Source organism: Cyphomyrmex costatus, unplaced genomic scaffold, assembly GCF_001594065.2.
Source record: "Cyphomyrmex costatus isolate MS0001 unplaced genomic scaffold, Ccosl1.0 scaffold29, whole genome shotgun sequence".
In the NCBI taxonomy this organism is placed as follows: Eukaryota; Metazoa; Arthropoda; class Insecta; order Hymenoptera; family Formicidae; genus Cyphomyrmex; species Cyphomyrmex costatus.
The window spans coordinates 785075-806330 of NW_017277017.1; the positions used below are offsets into that span (position 1 = coordinate 785075).

The window sequence follows — 21256 nt, forward strand, 5'->3', positions numbered from 1 at the left end:
GACGTTGCAATTTTGTCAGTGGCGCGCAATGCTCGTTAGTAAACGACGCTTTTTGACATTTGAAAATGAATAAACCACAACACTTCTAGGTGATAGTATTACATAAAGTAGCATTACATAAAAGCGTTAATATTTCAATGATTCGCAATGACGAGGAAATTTAGTAGAGCGCATTGCGTAAAAAAAAAGAGAAGAAAAATAAAGAAGAATGGTCGAATTTTCCTGCGCTATTCATCGTCGCAAGATTTACACGTCTCTCCTGAATTCTTTCGCTCGACGTTATATTGAAATACGTACGAGCTCATTGTGATTCTCTAGAATTTTTGTTTGCGGGCGCATTTGTTACGCAACACCGCACAATGCACGATCAGTTATCCACATTTGAATGCTTATCCTCGTGGCAATTTCCCCACTGTGCCCGCCCTCGCTACCATTCTCTTCCGTTCTTCTTCCCTTTATTCCTAATGTAGAGCGGCGCTGCAATAATCGGAAATAACCCCGGCGCGCCTCGTTGAAATTCGAGTGGCGTGCTCGCGACGAGTATATTCCGATTTTACTCGTTACCCGTGACGTTACTTTGCCAAAGGAATAAAAGAGGAAGGAGCGGTGCGACAAAAGAAACTGCTTTCGAAGGCGAGAAAACGTCCCGAAGCCGGAATTCTCTCTTCCCTGATTTGTACATCTTCATCGTTCGTACTAACAATTTATTCGTATGAAAGTCCTGCACGCTTACTAGCTAAAAATGTAATTCGCCACATCCAGTCTCCTTGAAAGCTACGACTTGCTCGAACTGCTACGTCTACTGTTATATTAGCATCGAGATTCTCGAAATCGGATCGAAGACGGAGGGATCGGTTCACCAACGGGGAACGAGAACCGATCTTCTCCGAGAGCGAGAGATATATAGAGTATAGAGAAAAAGAGAGATATAGATCAGTGAGAGAATAGAAAAAAAGAGTAAGTATAGACTAGCCCTTCGACGCGAGAGATCTCTCCAAAAATATTCTTAAATCTCACTGACATGACACCTCGCATGCTCGCGTATTAATTACTGCCTATTTATTACACGTGCATGCCAAACCGCGCGGATGTGGACTTGCCTTCTCTCTCCAACAGTCCTTCCTTGTCAACCGATTATCGGGACGGGCGGCTCGCGTCGACAGTTACGATAATGACGACGATGTGGAGGCTCCCGATTTCGAAGGATCGTGTGCCGCCTATGATGAAAATCAGGGTTACTCGCCGCCCAGCGAGAGCGCTTGGACAATCCTCGGATCGGCCTTGCTACCTTCCCGGAATTCCTCGAGTGTGAGCTTGTCGTCGTGATTCTTGTCCATCTGATCGAAGATTTTGTCGACCCTCTTTTGCGGGGTATTCTCGTCCTCGGCTTGCGGCTGTTGGCCCTGAAACATCCGTTGTTCTCCGATCAGACTTACGCTGGTCAATACATAAGAGATTATACGGAAAGAACAGTTTTAAAGAGAGAGAGAGAGAGAGAGAGTGTGTATCTAAATTTATAAATGTATATCTAAATATAATTTTATTACATTAAGAAAATAATTATATATATACACAATTATTTTATTAATTTAACAAAATTATAATATTATAACGCTTAAACTTGTGTAAATAAAAAATGTGTAAAATAATTTTATTAAATCATGAAAATAATTACATAATTACTTTAATTTGAATGACATGATTAACTTTTTTTTACATAGAACGCTCAAACTTGATAGTAATGCTACAAAAAGTTTGGATATCTAGTTATTAGCTCGAGCGTCCTATATAATTATTCTGAAAGTTTCACAAAATTATTTTTTAGTTTGTGTATACTTGACTGAATTTTTAAATATTTCAACAAAACAGTTCTTTTCGTGTATCGAATATTATTATATCTTTATGAGTCAAAATATCTCTTTATTATGGATTACTCGTATACGGATCTATAAATACAGCATGCTATTCTTTAAACAAGAAATAAATTACCGAACAAAGCTTTTAAAAAAACATCAATTTATTAGCACATTTTTGTTCGTTATTAAAAGTGTATAAAAAATTCCCATTATTGTGAGATTTCATCGTCATTACAATGACGCGCAAAAGACGAGAGATTTCACTATATCAATTATTATTTTATTACCGTAAATCTATCGCTGCAGATAGTGCCATGATGGTTTACGACAGGGGTGGCCATCCTGGCACGCATGTCTCTAATGGCATGCAAAGGCATTCTGAGTCCGATACTTACAGTCAGTTCTTATATTTAAATGCCATCTATAATGAACGTAATATGGTGTAGTAAATCGTAAGCCGTAAAAGATCGGCTGATCACAGTCAAATGTGAGGAGAATAATCGACCATAATTGGTCAATTTCTTACAACTTACGGTTTACTATACAATATTATTCCTTTTGTAGATATCCCGTAAGACTGTCTTAAAATATCATAAATCAATCATAGATATAAACATCAAGATAACAGTCTTAAAATAAGAACAGACTATACATACCGGTCTCAGTAGCACGTCTAAAGAAGCACTCTCTGTTAGAGAAAAATTAAAATTACCCAAAATGACAATAAAGTAAGAACCGTATTTCACTAAAATCAAGCGACGCGACAGCGTCGCGACGCCAAGTGCATAAAATAAAAGTATAACCGCTTGACATGATCGCTTGACGCGTGAACGTCATCGTGTATATGTTCATGTCGCTGCCAAATTTGACGTTACCGCTAGCTTTATCTGGAGTTTTGACATCTACAAACTTTAGATTAATATTACTCAGAAATTAAAAGCCCAATCTAAAATCTAAAAACACTTTTATTATATAAAGTTATCGGAATCTTTCGATTGCAATCAGTCCGAATAACATTGACACAACTGATACCGAGATCTAGAGATCGAGTCCTGAAAAGGGACCGTTTCAAGATTTTTTTCAATCGTACGTGTGACACATACATGTAAAGCATTTTGTCGATTAAGCTACCATTCACAATATCTATAGTGAGAGAGAGAAAGAGAGAGACCGACGACGCCAAATGACGACGACGACGACTATTTATATACAGTATATTTGTATACATTGAACTTTGCTTTGTATACTATCTTGTATGACAACGGAAATAAATAACAGAAGATAGCATTACATATACATATATCGATATCATTCAATTTTAAAGTTACGCTAATTGAATACGTATGTACGTAATAAGTGCAAAGAAAGAAAAAAGGAGATATTATTATAACATTAAGATTACGAGTAAGTACGATATAATATTAATATTTTTTAATATGTGTGTGTATAATTTCTAACTAAAGTTTAAAAAGTAAATTTACAAAAGTAAAATCCTTTAAAAAAACTTTTTTAAAAAAAGAAAAGAATATACTCCAAGTGCATAAAAAAGGTATTGAATTCTTCTTAATCAAAAATCGAACATGAAATAAATGTAATTAACCAAGTATTTCATTACGCAAAACAGATAAGATAGACCGAAAGTAGTTAAAATTGTCAACTAGATTATGAAGAAAAAACTTAGCGTGCCCGGGTTGCATTAATTGTATTTCAGTGAAAACAATATTCCAACATAGTATTTGCATTATAATTAAATTAAAATATAAAATATTAGACATATATGTTTATAATATATACGTATGTATATATAGCTTGTGGGGACATGAAAATATATTCACAAATTATAGATGTAATGTAAATTATGGAGAAATAATATTTAGATATATTGGAGAAACATTATATATTTATATAACATATTTACAAGTTTAGTAAGCGATTATTAACATCTCTTCTTTGTTGAATTATTATTTTCATATACTGTGAAAACAATATTTTTTGCAGAATATTGCGATAGAACCATACTGGATCTAGAATATTGCGTTTTAATGCTCCCCGGGCACGCCAAGTTTTTTTTTCATTATAATTCAGTTGACAATTTTAACCACTTTCGGTCTATCTTATGTGTTTTGAGTAATGAAACACTTGGTTAATTATACTTATTTCATGTTCGATTTTTGATTAAGAAGAATTCAATGCCTTTTTTATACACTTATTTTAGGCGTATATGTTTTCTTTTTTTAAAAAAGTTTTTTTTTTGAGGTTTATCTATCTACACTTGCGCTGTCTGACTATCCCTAGATTATGATCACAAAATAGTCCACAATATCGACTTTTAATACCTTCGTTTAATTTTATGGGTTTCAATAGATATCGGTTAATCCGCTAATTCCCTGCTGTAATTTGACTTTATCAATTGCTTTCAATCACATTACGCAGCTTGATCGGATTTATTGTTATAAGGTTAACCGTCAAAGTCTCATGTGCCTTTGTCGACCACGACCTGCATATTTATGGATTACCATGTGCATGCCACGCGTTTATATACGTATAATATGTCACTACATTTCTCTTTGAAATTAATATTAATGAGACTTGGAAGTGATTAATGGCGAACCGTTGTCACCAGATGAATTTACTACGGTAGCGTCGAATTTCATGTTAAAATTTGCATCGGTGTACGAAATTCGGTATAAAACAGCCGTGTGAAGCGCTGAGATATTTGCCATGGACCGTTCAAGAGTTTCGTTGCACATTCTATGAGTTTTTCACGTCTCGATGGAAGTTACATAGTTTCCACGGAAAGTTTTGCTCAAAGTGCGTAAGCAGCAACCTGCGCACTCTTGTTTGTATTGATAATTTAATTAGCGTTACAGAGAAAGAGAGGAGGAAATTACAATTCGCCAGCTAGTTACATATTTGCTATGCACTTTATGTTGTGCATTCGCGAATAAAAACAAACGAAGTCCGTACTTATAATCCTTTATCTGTTGAAGAACTTGGTTGAAATCAGAGTGTGAGAAAACATAACATAATTTAATAAATCTATCTTTTGAAAATTAATTTTATATTCGTAATGTTATGTTTGTAATCGTAATTTAAGCGAAGAACTCGAATGAAATTTGTCTTCAAATACTTGAATGTTTTGTTTCTTTATAAAAAGATTAAATAATTCTAACAGTTTAATTGTTCATGTGAGAAATAGCATAATTACTTACATAAATAATTTAATTTGAGTTCATGAAAAAAAAATACTACAAAAAGTAACGATATATTATTATTTCCTTTTTTTTTGTTTTTGTATATGAAGTAATAAAGCTGGACGATGATACTTTTGCATTTCATATACATATATTGATTAGTAAACGATTCACCATTATTTAGAAATTAGCTTTTTATAAACATATATCGATGGCAATCAAATGTTCATTGGAAGAGAATGAAGTTTATCATCGTTTTAATGGAAAAGTATTTATGGAATTTAATTTGTCTTTATTATATTTTCCTAATTTTTTACGGCCAACAATACACACACAACGAACTTTTAATTAATCGATAGAAAGGTATGAAATTAAATTACCACATTTTTTTATAGCATAGCAATTTAACGATTCCCTTTTTATTTTAATTAATTATTATTTTAATTAATTGCAATTAAAAATAACATTTTTTAGATTTTTGGTTTTAATAAGATTATGTAAATTATATAATTTTATCCTTTCCAATAAAAAATTGGGAAAAGATAATAATAATAATAAATTAATTAATTATATACAATAATTATGTATTGTATCGAGTAAATTCAAGGTAAATTTTTTAATTTAAGAATTCCTTTTAAATATTCAGTTTTAATCAGCCATTCCATTTTAATGAAAAGAAGAATTATGCTGTTCTTGAAAAGTTGGAGATAAAATATCTAATAAAAATAAATTATAATTTAGCTTCACACCTATTAAGTTAAAATTTAATGACTCTTATATATTACATTTTATATTAGTTATTAATTGTAATTGTTGAAACAAAATATAACAATAAGTTTCCTAATGTTGTCAGTATTTAATGAGAATCGTTATCGCCAGTGAGTATATATATAGAAAACCGTAAAATATTACAATAAGACATGACCAGTAAGCAAATCGGTCAATCACACTAGAGAACATAAGGCAAATATACGTAGTAGCACTAGCAAATAAAAAATGGTTGTGTTCAGCAGAAAACGCGGCTTTGCAACTGTTGTAAAATTTCCGAATATAACTAGTTTGTATATTCAGATTTAGTGAGGAACTAAAGGTAAGGTCAACCATATTAAAAAAGTTTACAACAGTTGCAAAACTGCTTTTTCTGCTGAATGCAGCCATATACTTTGGATCGTAGGCGACGCAAATAATAGCATTGTCAAGATAATAATATCAAATTTAATTCGATATATATATATATATATATATATAACAGAATATATACGTATTTTTACCATAAAATAGAATAACTTTGACCCAGTTGGCATAACTTTGTCTGGTAATTTCTGAACAAACACCCGTATCATTATCAAAATCAAGGCATACAAGATATTTTGCGAAAATGTCTTAAAGATGTTATATATCCAAATTTTGGACACGTGCTACGTTTAGGTATTTTTTGGGCTAAAGGATGCGGTTTATTTAACGCTATAAATGCTTTGAATTTAATTAATCAATCAGAAGGAAGAATTTTACTAATTGTTTAATCAGAGAATGCTTCAAAGCATTTGTAGTATCAAGTGGACTGTAGTCACAGTTACCTCATTTTACGGTATGTTAAATGTTTGGGGCGATAGCAAATAGGCACGCGACCTTGGTGCTTATTATTGTGAAGTGTCGCCGTGTCATCATTCGTACGGCGACACCGAAACGGGCAGGTACTGATGCGTGTCGCCGCGTTATTATCCTTTGAAATGCAATCGTTCCCGATTACCACAGTTCACGATTACCTTTTCGAGCGGTTTATCCACTCCCGTGGCTAATAACTCGCACCTGTCAAGAGACAACAATTATCTAACGGATATCTCGCGTGATTCACTTAAAGCGTCGAACTCAAAATAGGATTATGAACAACGAAGATTATAAGCAGCTGCTTTCATTGCGATACTCGCGGGTAATAATTATTCCTTTAACGATTACTTATGAATTATACCTCATTTTGCATTGTGCTTTGTATGAATCTCTCGCATATTCGAAAATAAAAATCCTACTATTACCGGATTGAAAGCGCAGGTAGAACAATACACAAACGATTAGCTTGAGCGATTCAATTAATCTGAGGCAAACCACATCCATATCGTTAATTAATAATTAACTTATGATGCATTGATTGAAATATTCGGCGTTTAAATATAATATATTGTATAATACGATATATTTTTTAATGGATTTTATAATTAAATTGTTCGTGCTATAGGAGCTGATCGTTTTTTTATTGTATATTGATAAATTTGATATGCGATCTTGACGTTGAGGGCTTGATACTGCGAGGATTTTATATTCTAATAATAAAAAGCGCAGACACCACATTTTCACAAATTATTAAGGCCTAATTCCACCATATGAGATTAACTTAAATTTTCATCTCAATTTAATTTATTATTTATCTTTTTCTAATTTTTAGAATTCTAATTTTTACAATTGTAGAAAAAGATAAAGAATACATTTTGAATCGAGATGACCAAAGTTAAAGTTAATCGTATACTGATATTTCAAAAGACAGAATAATTTTTTAATGTTTACATAAACAACATTATTCGTCTATTTTTCTTATTTATTTGATTTATTTATTTTATTTAGTTGATTATTTAAACAAGAATGATGAGACAAATTTTTATTTATAAAATCTTATAGAAAAAATGCAAGAAATTTTTTGAAAATTATATTTTATTAAATTTTTTTAAGTTAAAGAATGAAGTTTAATGCGCATAATAATTATTTTTCAATCTTATTAATCTTAAGTTTTGCTCTATAATTTGGATCTTATATATATATATTTTACAGATTAACGTAGTTTCGATGTAAATTTTTAATTCCTCTGTTTCACTTTGCATTGTTAAGTGACGAATTGTACATGAATATGATTTATACGTTAAATTAAATCAACAAGTGCAATAGTTAACAAATTCACAATGATTATTATTATTCTTTAATTTTTTTACTTATCTTTAACTAGGTTGATTTTATCATTACTTGATAATTTATTTATCTTTATAGATAAGTGTAAAATTACATGATAAAATAAAGTTTTAATTTCGAGTAATAACAGAGCAGCGTATCATAAATATGCAATACTTTAATGATTTTATATACACATAAATATACCTAATAGCAACGGTGATGCGTTTCGTTTCTCATTTATAAGTGCTCTCATTTTATCTTTAATTAAAATCTATCTTTCGAAAGCGATCTAAGTAAAATCTCTATTTTTCTTATAACGGTTGTTCAAAAAGTGTGAAATTAAGACCTTGACACACAAAAAATTTAAGGTAATAAACCTTAGGCAGTAAAGAAATCAACATGTTGAATTGTGGTTGCTGCTTACGTCGTGATTTTACGGACTCTACTGTGATTGGTCAATTCGCTTACTGCTGAAGTTTTACTGTTTAAGTTTTTTGTGTGCCATAAATATCTGAACTGTTTCAGACAAGATTCATAGTGTAAATATGGACTTTAAAGTTTTAGTAGTCGTCACAACAGACGATAGATTAGAGTGCACGTTGCGTAATACGAGACTGTATTGTAACTCAAAAGAAACCGCATACATCGTGCTTGTCAGGAGCAATAGCGGTGAGGAGGTGACGTTATAGTTTACGTTGCTAACTCGCTTGTAGCATCCCGCTTGGAAACTGTAGAAGAGGATTATAACTTCCGCTAGATTACATGTAACGCGCTCGCTCGGATAAAATATTGACCTGATATTGAGCACGTGTGCACGATGCATTACGATTGTATCGCAGCTAGGAAGTTGTTAAGTAAGCACGAAAATCTTGTGCTATCGTGATTTTATTTATAGATAGCGAATAAGCAAAATGCAATTGTATAAAGAAATAAGCAGAATACGATAGATAAGGTATACTTAGATATCGAATAAGCGAATAAATAACAGGAAACTAAAGTAATAATCACTTGATGTTCTCATTTTGTTGAACAGCATACTTTTGACTCTACACGAAAAGAATGTTGAAATATCTAAAAATTTAGTTACATATATAATAAATTTGAAAATAATTTTGTTGAATTGAAATAAAAAGTTATCCTGGAAACTGAAGCATGATGAACCATCTTGCAACATACGAGAGAAAACTTGTGACGTGAAATCTTTTTTTATTAGTTTAAGCTTCCTACTATATACTAATTTTGATGGTCTAACAAAATATTATCGGATTAGTCCAGCTAAATTTTTTAGATACTTTTCTTTAGATATTTTTAACGAAATCGTTCTTTCTGTAGAAATTTTTCGCGATTGTCATCAAATTCTGTACAATTGACGTCAACAAGGGAGGTAGAGTTATGTTATTTTGAGAAAATCGCAGAATAGGCAGAATGGGTAGGGGAATGCATTACAAACCGACAAAATTGAGAAGCGAACAACAAAACATTTCACGTTGTAAGTTTTCTCTCGCTGGTCAAAAAGTAATTTGAAAGAGATGCACTTACAACCATCTGATATATCGCATCGACTATATTGTACATCTCGTCCCTCGTGATGAAGCCGTCGTTGTCCACATCGTACAAACGAAAGGCCCCTGAAAAGAGACAAAGAAAGAGAGAAAAACACGATTGACTTCTGCTACTGAAATTCCTCGAAGACACAAAATCCGAAGATACGCTTTGTTCGAAGATGAGAAATCGTATTTTTCGTTTCACGCACGATTCTCTCGCGAGCTTGTAATTTCTATGTCTCTCCGACGATCTTCCGAATCGCGATATTCTACGTGAAGTTTTCATTCTTCACTTACGTTCGGTTGTAATCGATAACAGTTTTCCCGAGAAGAATAATCGAGGGGATTTGTCGTTTTACGTTGCGATCGTCTTTCATAAGTCATCTCGAATTTTATGCGTAACGATTACGATATGCAAATTCCTTTTAGGAATAGAATTTTCAGAAAGCGTGGGCATCAATTTATTGCTCGATGATTAATTATAAAAATTATCTTATTTCAATATCAATTGAATATAATTTTACCAAACTTTTTATTGATTAAATTAAAATTAAATTTTTTTATGGAGATTAAGATGCATTTCGAATATCAATTCTGATTTTTTATGCAAGGTTACTAACGGCGAACTTTTTGTTTTTGCAGATAAAGTTGAGTTTCATTTAAATTATGGACTTAATCGCGTTAAGTAAATCAACACTGAGAAAAGTTTGTATTTGTGACTATAATTGCATGATAAAGTAATTGAGGGCGTTCCAATTGTATAACCGTTATTGCTATCATCTGAGTAACAATTACATTTATAGTTTTACTAAAAAATACGTAGTTTGCATCAACAATGAAATAAATTATAATTAAATTATAATAATTTCAACGACTTTTTTAAAAGTGTATTATTGAAAGAGAATTCGCGACGCGATACCGATGATTGTCTGTGATGTGTACAAAGTGAATGAGTAAATAAAGTAGTACACGAGAAAATTCTTTCAAATTCAAGTAGATAAGTTTTTCGAGGGAGATAAAAGATGAAATACTCACAGTGAAGCTTTTCGTCCAGGTTACCGCGTGACGTCACCGAGAGTGCTCTTATGAACTCTTCGAACTCTATCGTGCCGTCCTGAAACAACAATTTGACATATTCTTATTTTGTCGTACGCGAGATGTTCTTTCCTATCGATCGAATATTCGAGATCACTTTGCGATCGCGTTTCTTTAAAGGCGAATAGCTATCGGTTGCCAGTCGAGCAACTGTGTCGGCTGATACATTGTGCAAATAGTTTTCCCTCTCTCTCGAGTATTCGTATTTTCTCTGCCGCAAATCAAATAGTCTCGTGAAGGAAATCCAAAAGGAAAATTTCTGTTTCAGATATTTCTCAATATTTTCAATAAACATACTCGACATGTAGCGAATGCCAATCTTCACTTGATTGTCTGCACCGAGAGAAAAGTTTTTGATATTTGTGATTATACATAATTACATGTTAACGTTATTATTCAATTTTATTACTGTTATAATGTTAGTAATAAGTAATAATCATGTATAGTTCTATTAACAAATGTATATGCTCAGCTGGTATCAAATGTAATTATAAATTATAATTATATTATTACTATATAAATGACTATGGAATGAGCATAATTAAATTATAATTTACAGTAATTTTTGACGCCAATTGTATGTTTGTTTTTGCAAGCTTGCAACTGTATTTACATCTCAATCAAGTTATAATTATAATGTAATGTAATATAATATTTGTTGATAAAATTATGTATAGTAATTATTGCTAACAATAGCACACAGTAATAACTAAAGTTAGGATAACACGTGTGCTTATAGTCACAAATACAGAAAACTCTCAGTGGAAAGAGAGTTAATGCTGATCAATTTTTTGAAACTAATGCCAAAATCAGTTACTGACGTTAGACCTATTTAATTTATATTAATTAAAAGTCACTAATTAATTTGAAGGAATTAAAATAACATAATTTGTATTAGAAAAAATGAATATATATGAATTAAATATATTTTAATAAAAATAATCCAAATTTGCGGATGTAACATGAAAAAAATTCAACCGTTTGATATTTTTGACAATGAATTTTATAATTGAATGTATTCAATAGACCGATCGTCAGCTACGGAAGATTAAGTATCGCGATGATCAATATACGAATTATTTCAGTCTTGACGTGCGTAAATTTGTTCAACATGGAACTTACAATGTAAATTAACTGTCTATTATTATCTGGTACCGAACTAAATAAATGCTTAATCGTGCAGTTAAACGGCAATAAAGACTTGCTATTAGGAGTAGCGCCATATAAAGTGTAGAGGAAGCAAGATAATTTGAATAAGATAGTGAGAGTGCCGCATCGCGTGATCGCTTGTGCATGCGAACGCCGACTTGACGAATTTAAAAAGCATGAGGGTTCGCGGAAAACCACAACGTTTACACACGTGACAAGAAACTTACGGCGTTCTCATCGAAGACTCTGAAGACGAGGGAGGCGAACTTAGATGGGTCACCTTGGGGAAAGAACTGCTTGTAGATCTTTATGAAGCCCTGAAATCACGCGAGCGCCATGAACATATACATCCCTAAGCTTTTTATTCGCTATTGATTATTGTAGATGATTAACCCTTTCCTCCGCTATTGTTATCATGTGTATTACATGATTAATATACTTTTCGTACTGATTATCACATTCCAGCTATTTATATATAAATTTAATTTCTTGCTTTACGTCTTACTTATGTTACACTGAGGGAAAAGTGTTTGATAATTGCAATTGTATGGTAAAATAATTATGGCTGGGAGCTTAATCATCCTATCCAATTTTGTAGTTATTATTGCTATAATGTAATATAGTTAATGCAATATAGTTCTATTGAAAGCACTCAGTGTACACTAGTGCGTATATGTATATTAAAGCTATCGTATATACAAATTGATGTAAAAATGTAAATATATAGAACGTGTTAAGCTGTGAAGTTCTTAATACGTTTTATTATATTATTAAATAATATGTATTTTATAATTCTAAATATTTGCATTTTTAATCTTTACACTCAGATTAAGTCAGTGTACAATAGCTTTAACATGCACCAATGCGCACCAATGCGTCCAACCAAATTTATTATGAGTAGTAATTACATATTTACAGTTTTTTATACTAAAAAATATATACAATTGGTACTGAAAATAATTGTAATTTTATAATTGTTCTTCTTATTAACATGGAGAATAACAATAATTCTAAAATAAAGTTTTTAATCGTAATAATTTTATCACATAATTATCGCAAGTATCAAATACTTTTTTGTTAGTGAGCAAACATTTCTTCTAAACAGTAAATAAAAGGAACATGCACCACAATACAACGTTCTTAGTGTGACTTGACATATATTTAAATAATTACGTTAAAGTATACAAAAATTCACAGACGTTTCGGCCACTATCTGGCCATCTTCAGTATGTCATAAATAATTGTCGATACGTTGAATACAAAATTAACAGTTACAAAAAGTTTCATTATATTTTTTACTTAATCATATAATTGAAATATCGATGATTTCTAAACATATTTTCAATTTGAGATGTCATAGTAATATAGTATAATTTATCATAATTTAATTTTCACGCATACGCTTTTAAATTTCTTAGTACTTAATTGATCATTCATTCATTGTTTATTGTGCATATAAATTTATAAAATTATAGAGATTTGGTGGAGAAAATTGTGTATACACAAATGGCGAGGCACCAGCAAAGTTGCTGCTATGAAGCCTCCCAGTATAAATAAAAAGATAACAATTACGAGTATAGTAGAATTCAGCATTTTGATATTACAAAATTTAAAAAGAGTGATGCACGCAATAATCGTGGAAAAATACGTATCAGAATCATCTAGCTTTTAATTGAAGACACCATTAATTTTAATATCCTCTTGTGGATATTTCTTCTAAATAAAAAAGGGAGAAATTCAATGATTTAAATATATTTGACAATGCATACCTGTTCTGTCAGCAATCCATCGGGGCAATCCTTGAGGAATCCTTTGTGCCTACATAATACATAATAATTCTTATATGAATAACTGTATTATTTAAAAAACATTTGCGTTATTAATAATAATTGAAAAAATTATGAAAGAATTCAAATCTACTTTTACAGAAAATTGTTTTCTTTTTATGTCTGATTTAAAAAAAAATTTTTTAATTTTAATTTAGCAGAGCATTAAATCAATTCTGTCGTAAATTATTTTCTTCTGATTATCGACGGAATCTTTAATCATCCTGTCCAAGTTCGCGCAAGTTGGTATAATAGCCTATTGCTTTTCTTATTGTTAGAGCTTACCATTGACGAATTTCCTTCTCAGTAACTGAAACAGAAACAAGAAGGGACATTTGAAGAGGTAATTAATTATCGATTGTTCGACGTACATATAGTATATATAACATAGTAAGATTGGATTATTCCGCGCGTGAAAAGTGCTTCCAGTAAGAAAAAGCACAACGGAAAGAGTCGTTGAGAGAGCAGGGCGGAGAATTATTGTTCTTCGGTGCTCGCCAGGCTCGTATCAATTGCCGTGTGATTTACTGCACTACGGATTTACTCAGTAAATTCAGTACGGAGGTACGTGTCACTGAAAAACCCGATTGTGTCCCGTGAAAGCGATCAAATTTTTATACGGCGCCGTGAGCGGGTGGGTCCGAATCGTTTCTCTTTATGTCAGCGGATAAAGAGTAGGACGTTACTCCTCTTCTTCAACGGACATGAAACAAAAATGTATTTCGAAGAACTAAAAGTGACTTAAAGAAAAAAAAGAAAAAGGTCGCCGCAATGCGGGAGCGATTTGTTTGGTGGATTGAATTTATTTGCGTGAAGGGGGAAGCAATATCACTACGAAAACAATCGATAATGGCGTTTTTCCCTCAAGACGGATGTGCGCTCATGAAATAACGAAAGTTTTCCTTCGAATCTTTGTATTTAAGAGAACAGATTACTCGGTATTCCTCTTTTATGGTGGCGGTCGAAAAAAAAAAAAGGAAACAAATAGAAGGTAGATTAGAAAATGTTCTATTGATTTTTCTTAAATTTTTGAATTCACGTAAAATACATTCGTCATATAGTAGGTTTTTCGACAAGAGCAAACGCGGCGAAAAATATTGGTCCTGACGTGTTAAAATTGTGTAAAATGATTTGCGAAATAGGTTTCTGTATCGCTAAAGTTCACTCCAAACGAGCGGAGATACTTTATTCTTCCGCAAAATACCTTATTGGAATTGCATCTTAATTGATAACCAGATGGTAAGTTGCCCTCTAAAGTACACGTGCCGTGGAGCAAAGCACTTGGTTCCCCACGGCAGCTGAGCCGAATGTGTTATAGCGGAAGGAAGGGACAAAGGGTAAAGGGCGTAAGAGACGCGAACGCTCGGGATCGATAGAACTACGGGAGAACATGAAGAGTTTTGCGGTTTATATGGTAATTTTGCGTCGTCCCGAGTATACCATTAGCTTTCGCAAACAGCGCAGCTTTCCCGTCTCGTACGAGAAGAACTGTACCGGATATCACATGATCTTTTGTTCTAATCAGGATATTATCCCGATCACGATAGTTTTGCAACTTTTTCCCATTTTTCGAGACTGGAAGTGCACGAGAAGCTTCTCGACACAGCGTTTTCTCGGGACAGATTGTTTTCGCAAGATATTTTGTCTGCCCGGAAAGAACGATTTTGCTGAATTGTCTAAAAATTTAGGTAGACACAGAGATCTGAAAATAGTTTTGTTGGACCATCAAAATATTATGTAGAACGCTTAAGCTGGTTGTTAAAATGTCAAAACTTTTTGCAGAGTTATGCTTGAGATTCCTACATAATTATTTTGATGGTTCGCGCGATATACAAAGTTACTTTATTTAGATTAATATTTAAATTATTCTTTTCTTTGAAAATGCACGGCAAAACTTTTTGTATTTAAACCTACATTTTGTACTTTTTTTGTGTGTTAAAATCTACTCAAATCCTTAATAAAAAATACTGCGTTGAATTTTTAACAATCTTCTTTACGGAACTTTAATACGGGAAAGAAGTGATTAATTATTTATTTTGAATAACAGGATAGTTAACAGCACTGTTCAGTGCTTTTAATACTTAAAATAAGTAATTCTAATTATTTTATTAAATTAATCAGTATTAAATTGAATTTCTGTAAAGACTAAGTGTTAATTTAATATAATGTGACTGTATTATATTAAATTAATACTGATTAATTTAATACTCGGCCCTTACAGAAATTTTATTTAATATTTTATTTAAATATTTTGTGTTAAATTGACATTCAGTATTTCTCTAATGTTAAAATAACAATTTATAAGTATGCAAATAAACAATATAAAAATAATATATTTTTAAAATATATATAAGTTCTAAAATAAATGAATGAAATATGTCAATAATTTAATATATTCTAAATGTTAATTTTATTGAAAAAATATGCTGCCACAGTTTGTGTCAATGTTACATTTTTTGTATTAATTTTTTACATAATATTTGTGTTACTTTTTTAAACATTATGTTTATTTTGTATTAGATTAACATAAAAATTTGAATCGCTTAGGATACATAAAATATGTATAAAATTTAACACGAATGTGTTTTCAAATGTGTACACTTTTAGTCTTGTACTGCCAAAAATTGGCGGTATACGTTAAAATATTATATAAACTCTACGTAAATTATGAGGGATATAAATACCACCAACATAAGAGGGAAAATGGTACCTCAAAATCGGGAGTTATCCATTAAAGAGATAATTATGCGGTACAAATGTTCTAGATGATTTGGAGATACATTTATATGAATAACACATATAATAAATGCACTATAAAAAATAAAATGTTAATTTTAACTTAATGAGTGGATTTTCTGAGACATGCAAAAATGTTAAAATTAACACAAAAATGTTAATTTTAACATTTTTTCATGTCTCAGAAAATCCACTCAACGTCTTTAAGTTAAAATTAACATTTTACTTTTTATAGTGTATGAACATTTGCAATGTAATTCTCGGCATGAACCACGTAGTACTCCTCGAATATCAATATTTGTGAGCTTATTCATATAATATTTATATTCACCGTAAGTAAGTACGTATAACACAGCTAGTCCGATTTAGTTTGACCCGTTATCTGTAAATGATATGGTACGTAATGGCGCGGTTACTATTGCGCAGTCGATTACCATTTGTTAACGAAATAATGAATGCTGGCGGTATACAATATGTTCTGTAGCGGTACATTTGCACCGTCGAGAAGTATACGAGGTACGCCTGAGAAACCTTATATCGCCAAAAGGAAAGTACCGCGAGTTCGATAAGAATGATACCTCCGATCGAATCGTTTATTCATTATATTACCTCGTGAATTTCATACCTCGAGCGAATATATCGGAAAAAAATCCTCTTATTAGAAAAAACAATACTTCCTATATCAGTATATATAACTTGAAATGACATTTTCATTTCGAAATTTGTACCTCGAATTTAGATGTACTACGCGATACAAGACTAAGAGTGTACAATTTGAAACCTTTAGAACAAGCTGTCGAGTTTTAAGGTGTGCAATTATATGAGACAGATTGTCGGTGATTGTCGCGAGGATCGATTGCGAGCTCGCGAACGCGAACCGACCGATCGTTATTCCTCGGAGTTGACGGGGCGGTGGCCCGATGGTCGACCGAAATATTCCTATAACTATGTAAATGCGATTCGCGTGGGAGGTTTCGTCGGCGGAACGATTCGGTCGTTGTCGACTCTTCTCCCGGGATTTCATGCGACGCGAAAACGGCTCGTTTGAACCCGGACTATCAATCTAGTCTACGTAATGCACAATACCTATGAATATTGAAGGATCCTTGATGTGCTGCTCTGTTTTCACCTTCTTACTGTATCTGTCGCATTTGTTTTTTTACTTGTTAATCGTCAATATCGAATATATCCGATAACGAGACTGGGATATCAATCTCGTGCTTATCTCAAGTCAAGCACTTTGCGATTTCCGACATGAAACCATTCATCTAGAAAATTTGGAAAGCATATAAACGGAGCATAGCAATGAATCACGCGACTTCGATGGGAACGAAAATTCTCTCGTTTTTCGCATGTGATTGATTCGTGGCCGATATTCGGAGTGACACGCGAGTCGCCGCGCAAGCTCGGTTTTCTTGCGGCTCGTTCAATTATTCTCTCGTGCCAATACAGTGGCATAACACAGCAGTCGTTTCGTGGCTTGTTTAAATAAGCAATTTTTACAGAATATAAAAATATTATGTCGGCTATACACAAATCTTACGTAAGAGTCGTATCACTCTCTAAATTCCTTAGAGTAAAATTCCACTCAAAAAATGGCGTAATTACCGCATCACTCAAGTTGGAGTGATTTTTCATTCAAATGGAATGAATTCTTCTTTGTGTCGTGGAGTGAATATTTTCACTTGTAATTAAAGAGTGAATTGGAAAGTGCATGCACTAAGTAAGAAGAAGTTCGCTAAGCGAGTCACTGATCATCGTCTCATGTTTTGTTGAATCGATATTACGTGGAAATGTCGACAATCCTTTTTCATAAGGATAAAATACTAACAAGAATCTATGTATATATTCAGTTTAAATATTTCTTTAGACAAAACTTATTCTGATATTGTACTGAAGTCATTTTAATTGATGTTTCACTTCAAACAAATGAAATATTCATTATGATAAAGTTCAACATTTATCCTTATGAAAAGTAAAATGACACTCCATTCCAAGTGGCAGTTTTCACTATCGATTGCAGCGAATTTTCACTCTTCTTGAATGAAATTTTATTTATATTTTTGCGATCTTATGAGTTTACATATAATTCTCTTTCTTTTTTTTTCTAATTGATACATTTGACTTCGAATTAAATATACTAGTTTAAAGACCGAGAATGCTTAAAAAATTGGCCGTAGTTACTTATAATACTTAATACTTTGATCGATTTACTGGTCTTACAGGAATTACGGCATGCTGACTAAATTGCTCTTCTTCGTTCACATCCTCCATTTTCCGCCCTTTTCGCACTTTTCTTAAATCCCTCGATATCTCCCTTGCTGAGAATTTTTTTCCCTCGAACGGAAAAAATAAATCATTGAATAATATGATCCGCTTTATCGCATTAATTTGTACAAATGCGCTCGGAAGCGAGGATTAACTGCGGCATGGAGCCCATCGTGGTATTTATCGTTTAAATATGAAATTACTTTTGCTGCATTACGTGTGCATTTAATCATTTCAGTGAAATATCGCGAAAATCAATTGTGATAGAGAATGCAAATTTTTTTACACTACGGAAAGCATATTGGACATGTAACTGTTGGTTATATACCATTGCGTTACATTGTGATTGACTGTAGAGTGAACGATCTAAAGGCTGATAAAAGTTAGTAGTATTTAATTTTAAGCATCATGCTTTGGAAAAAAAAAAGTAAATTCTTTATAAACTAATGTAATTATGTTCTTCATACTAATGAAATATTTGGTGTTTCATTACATTCTTTTTTGTTTTCCAATATTAATTTATCCAACATTAATTATCCGTTTGATCCTTTTAGTAGGTAACTTCTCTAATATCAAAACTTCTCTAATATCAAAGCATATGTCCATTGCATGTGTCCAGAGAGTTGTATGGAGAGTAGATTTTTGTCAGCTTCTACCATTTTTCGAAATATGTTTCCTCGTAATTCTCGTATGCTTCGTTTCTAGAACGTTCCTAGAACATTCCCATCTCTCTTTCACTCGCCATTCGATAATAACTCCAGTTATTTCTCTACATTTCTCAGCGCATTTTCCGTCGCAACGAGTACAAATTTTTCTAATCTGCGGCTCAACGACACACTCATAAGTGGAAATGTCGAGGACTGTCGTGTCGGAGAGGACCGTTGAGAAGAAATTCAGTGATATTGCTGTTACCACTTCTGTCACCACATGCTAACGTAATCTCAGCTTATTTTCCAGCGGTTGAGTTTAGGTTGGCGTTTTTCCTGGCTGTTAGTCGTTTGCGTTCGTCGCTCATTCTGACGATAAAGTCGAAACTGTCGAATCAATCGATGCGTACTCGGCAAACTGACGCAATATATTCCTTCGATTTTTCCAATGCATTCTATATTCGCACGTCATATTTTCTGCTTGTGATTCGCTTTAAGGAGACGTGCATGAGCGATACTAAGCGTGATCGCGCCTCGCGTCAGTTTTACCAAATATCGGGAAAACTTGTGCCAAGGTCCGATGAATTCTTAAACAGGGATATAAGACAGATGTATAATATAAACTCGTGATATGTGCGGCCGCACTTAGTGCACAGCAATGAGAGATACGAGGCTGTGTTTAATCGCGTGCTGTAAGTACGGTGCACGAGTCTTGAATTAATGCCGTAGAGCTCGGTTACCCTCACGCTCCACCGTTATTCAAATTTGCTCGTTTCATCAGGGGAACGCCTGCCAACTGACTGTCGGGCTAGGTACGAGGCGCGCGTTTATCAAAATGACGGCCTTAAACACGACCATTCTTATTTTAGAAACGCGCACGTTTATACGCGGTATTGTGTAACCTCCCGAGACATGTGCATTATTTGCATTTTAATTTTTCGCCTGCCGGAGGCGGCTATAATCAATCTGTATATTAATGTACCGTTCAGACCGAAATTTGTGGATCTCGTAAAACTTGAATTTTTGTTAAAAATATATTAAGTGCCGAAATATACGTCTCTAGAGATAAAGAAAAATAGATTTTTTCGAGTAAACAGGAATTTTATGCGATAAAAAGCTGTTTTTTAAATCAAAATCTTTAAAAAAAAAGACAGAATTCATTTCTTTAATATTTATCATTAAATTGTTTAATATTTACGTTATTTTGTTATTATTTAATATCTTTTGTTTTCATACAGCTTTAAATATCAAGGTAGAAACATCTTTGTGATGCTTAATGAGTTCATAACGCCTTTTTAAAATTGGATCTAATTATGGCCATCATCGCTTATAGTCGTTGTACTTTTAATTGTTTACAGCTATCTTTACACAGAAATGTTTTAGATGAATACAAAAGTTAAGTTCTAGAATAATAATTATATCAAATATCCAAAGAAAATATGTATATCCGAATAAAAAAACTTTTAAACTCAGAGTTTTTTCAAAACTCTGAGTTTAAAAAAAACTTTGGTTTAAAAAAAATTTGTTTTTACTACATTTTATATTCAAAGTTTTTCTAGTCCTTTTTGGTAATTTTTATCTCTATATGCGTCTAAAAACTTTGATATATAATTAAATTATTAATTCTTTAATTCAGTATTTACTAAAAAATGCTTCAAATTTATTGAAATATGCTTTGAATACAAAATATGCACGTAATTACGTCAGCTCTCACTTTTCAAATCATACTAGAGTACAAAAAGTAAAAGAGATTAAATTGGGTAGCTGACGTTTTATGATAATTCGAGTACGAGTAAAATTTTTATAGGTCTCTCAAAAATATGGCACTTTTACGAACTATGCCATTTTCCTTGCGATTTATGTGTACAGCGAAAGAACATATCTTGTGTTAGAATAGTGTGTGTGTTCGTAAAAATAGCGTTATCTTAAAATACTTTAATTCCTTGAGTTTCGGGGTCCATTTAATCATTCGGACTGGTGGTAGTATCGGTAGATAAGAGAAAA

The 21256-nt window shown here is 32.4% G+C and overlaps 1 protein-coding gene across 1 annotated transcript in view; it reads right to left on the minus strand.

The window, feature by feature from the left end:
• Nucleotides 1-1235: 1235 nt before the first annotated feature.
• LOC108775227 (frequenin-1) overlaps nucleotides 1236-21256 on the minus strand; it is a 59285-nt gene continuing 39264 nt past the window's right edge. The window contains exons 2-7 of the mRNA XM_018541533.1: nucleotides 13887-13911; nucleotides 13545-13593; nucleotides 12003-12092; nucleotides 10567-10645; nucleotides 9527-9615; nucleotides 1236-1403 (exon numbers count right to left, since the gene is read on the minus strand). Of these exons, the coding sequence (XP_018397035.1) occupies nucleotides 1236-1403; nucleotides 9527-9615; nucleotides 10567-10645; nucleotides 12003-12092; nucleotides 13545-13593; nucleotides 13887-13911 (500 nt within the window). The remainder of the gene's footprint in view (nucleotides 1404-9526; nucleotides 9616-10566; nucleotides 10646-12002; nucleotides 12093-13544; nucleotides 13594-13886; nucleotides 13912-21256) is intronic.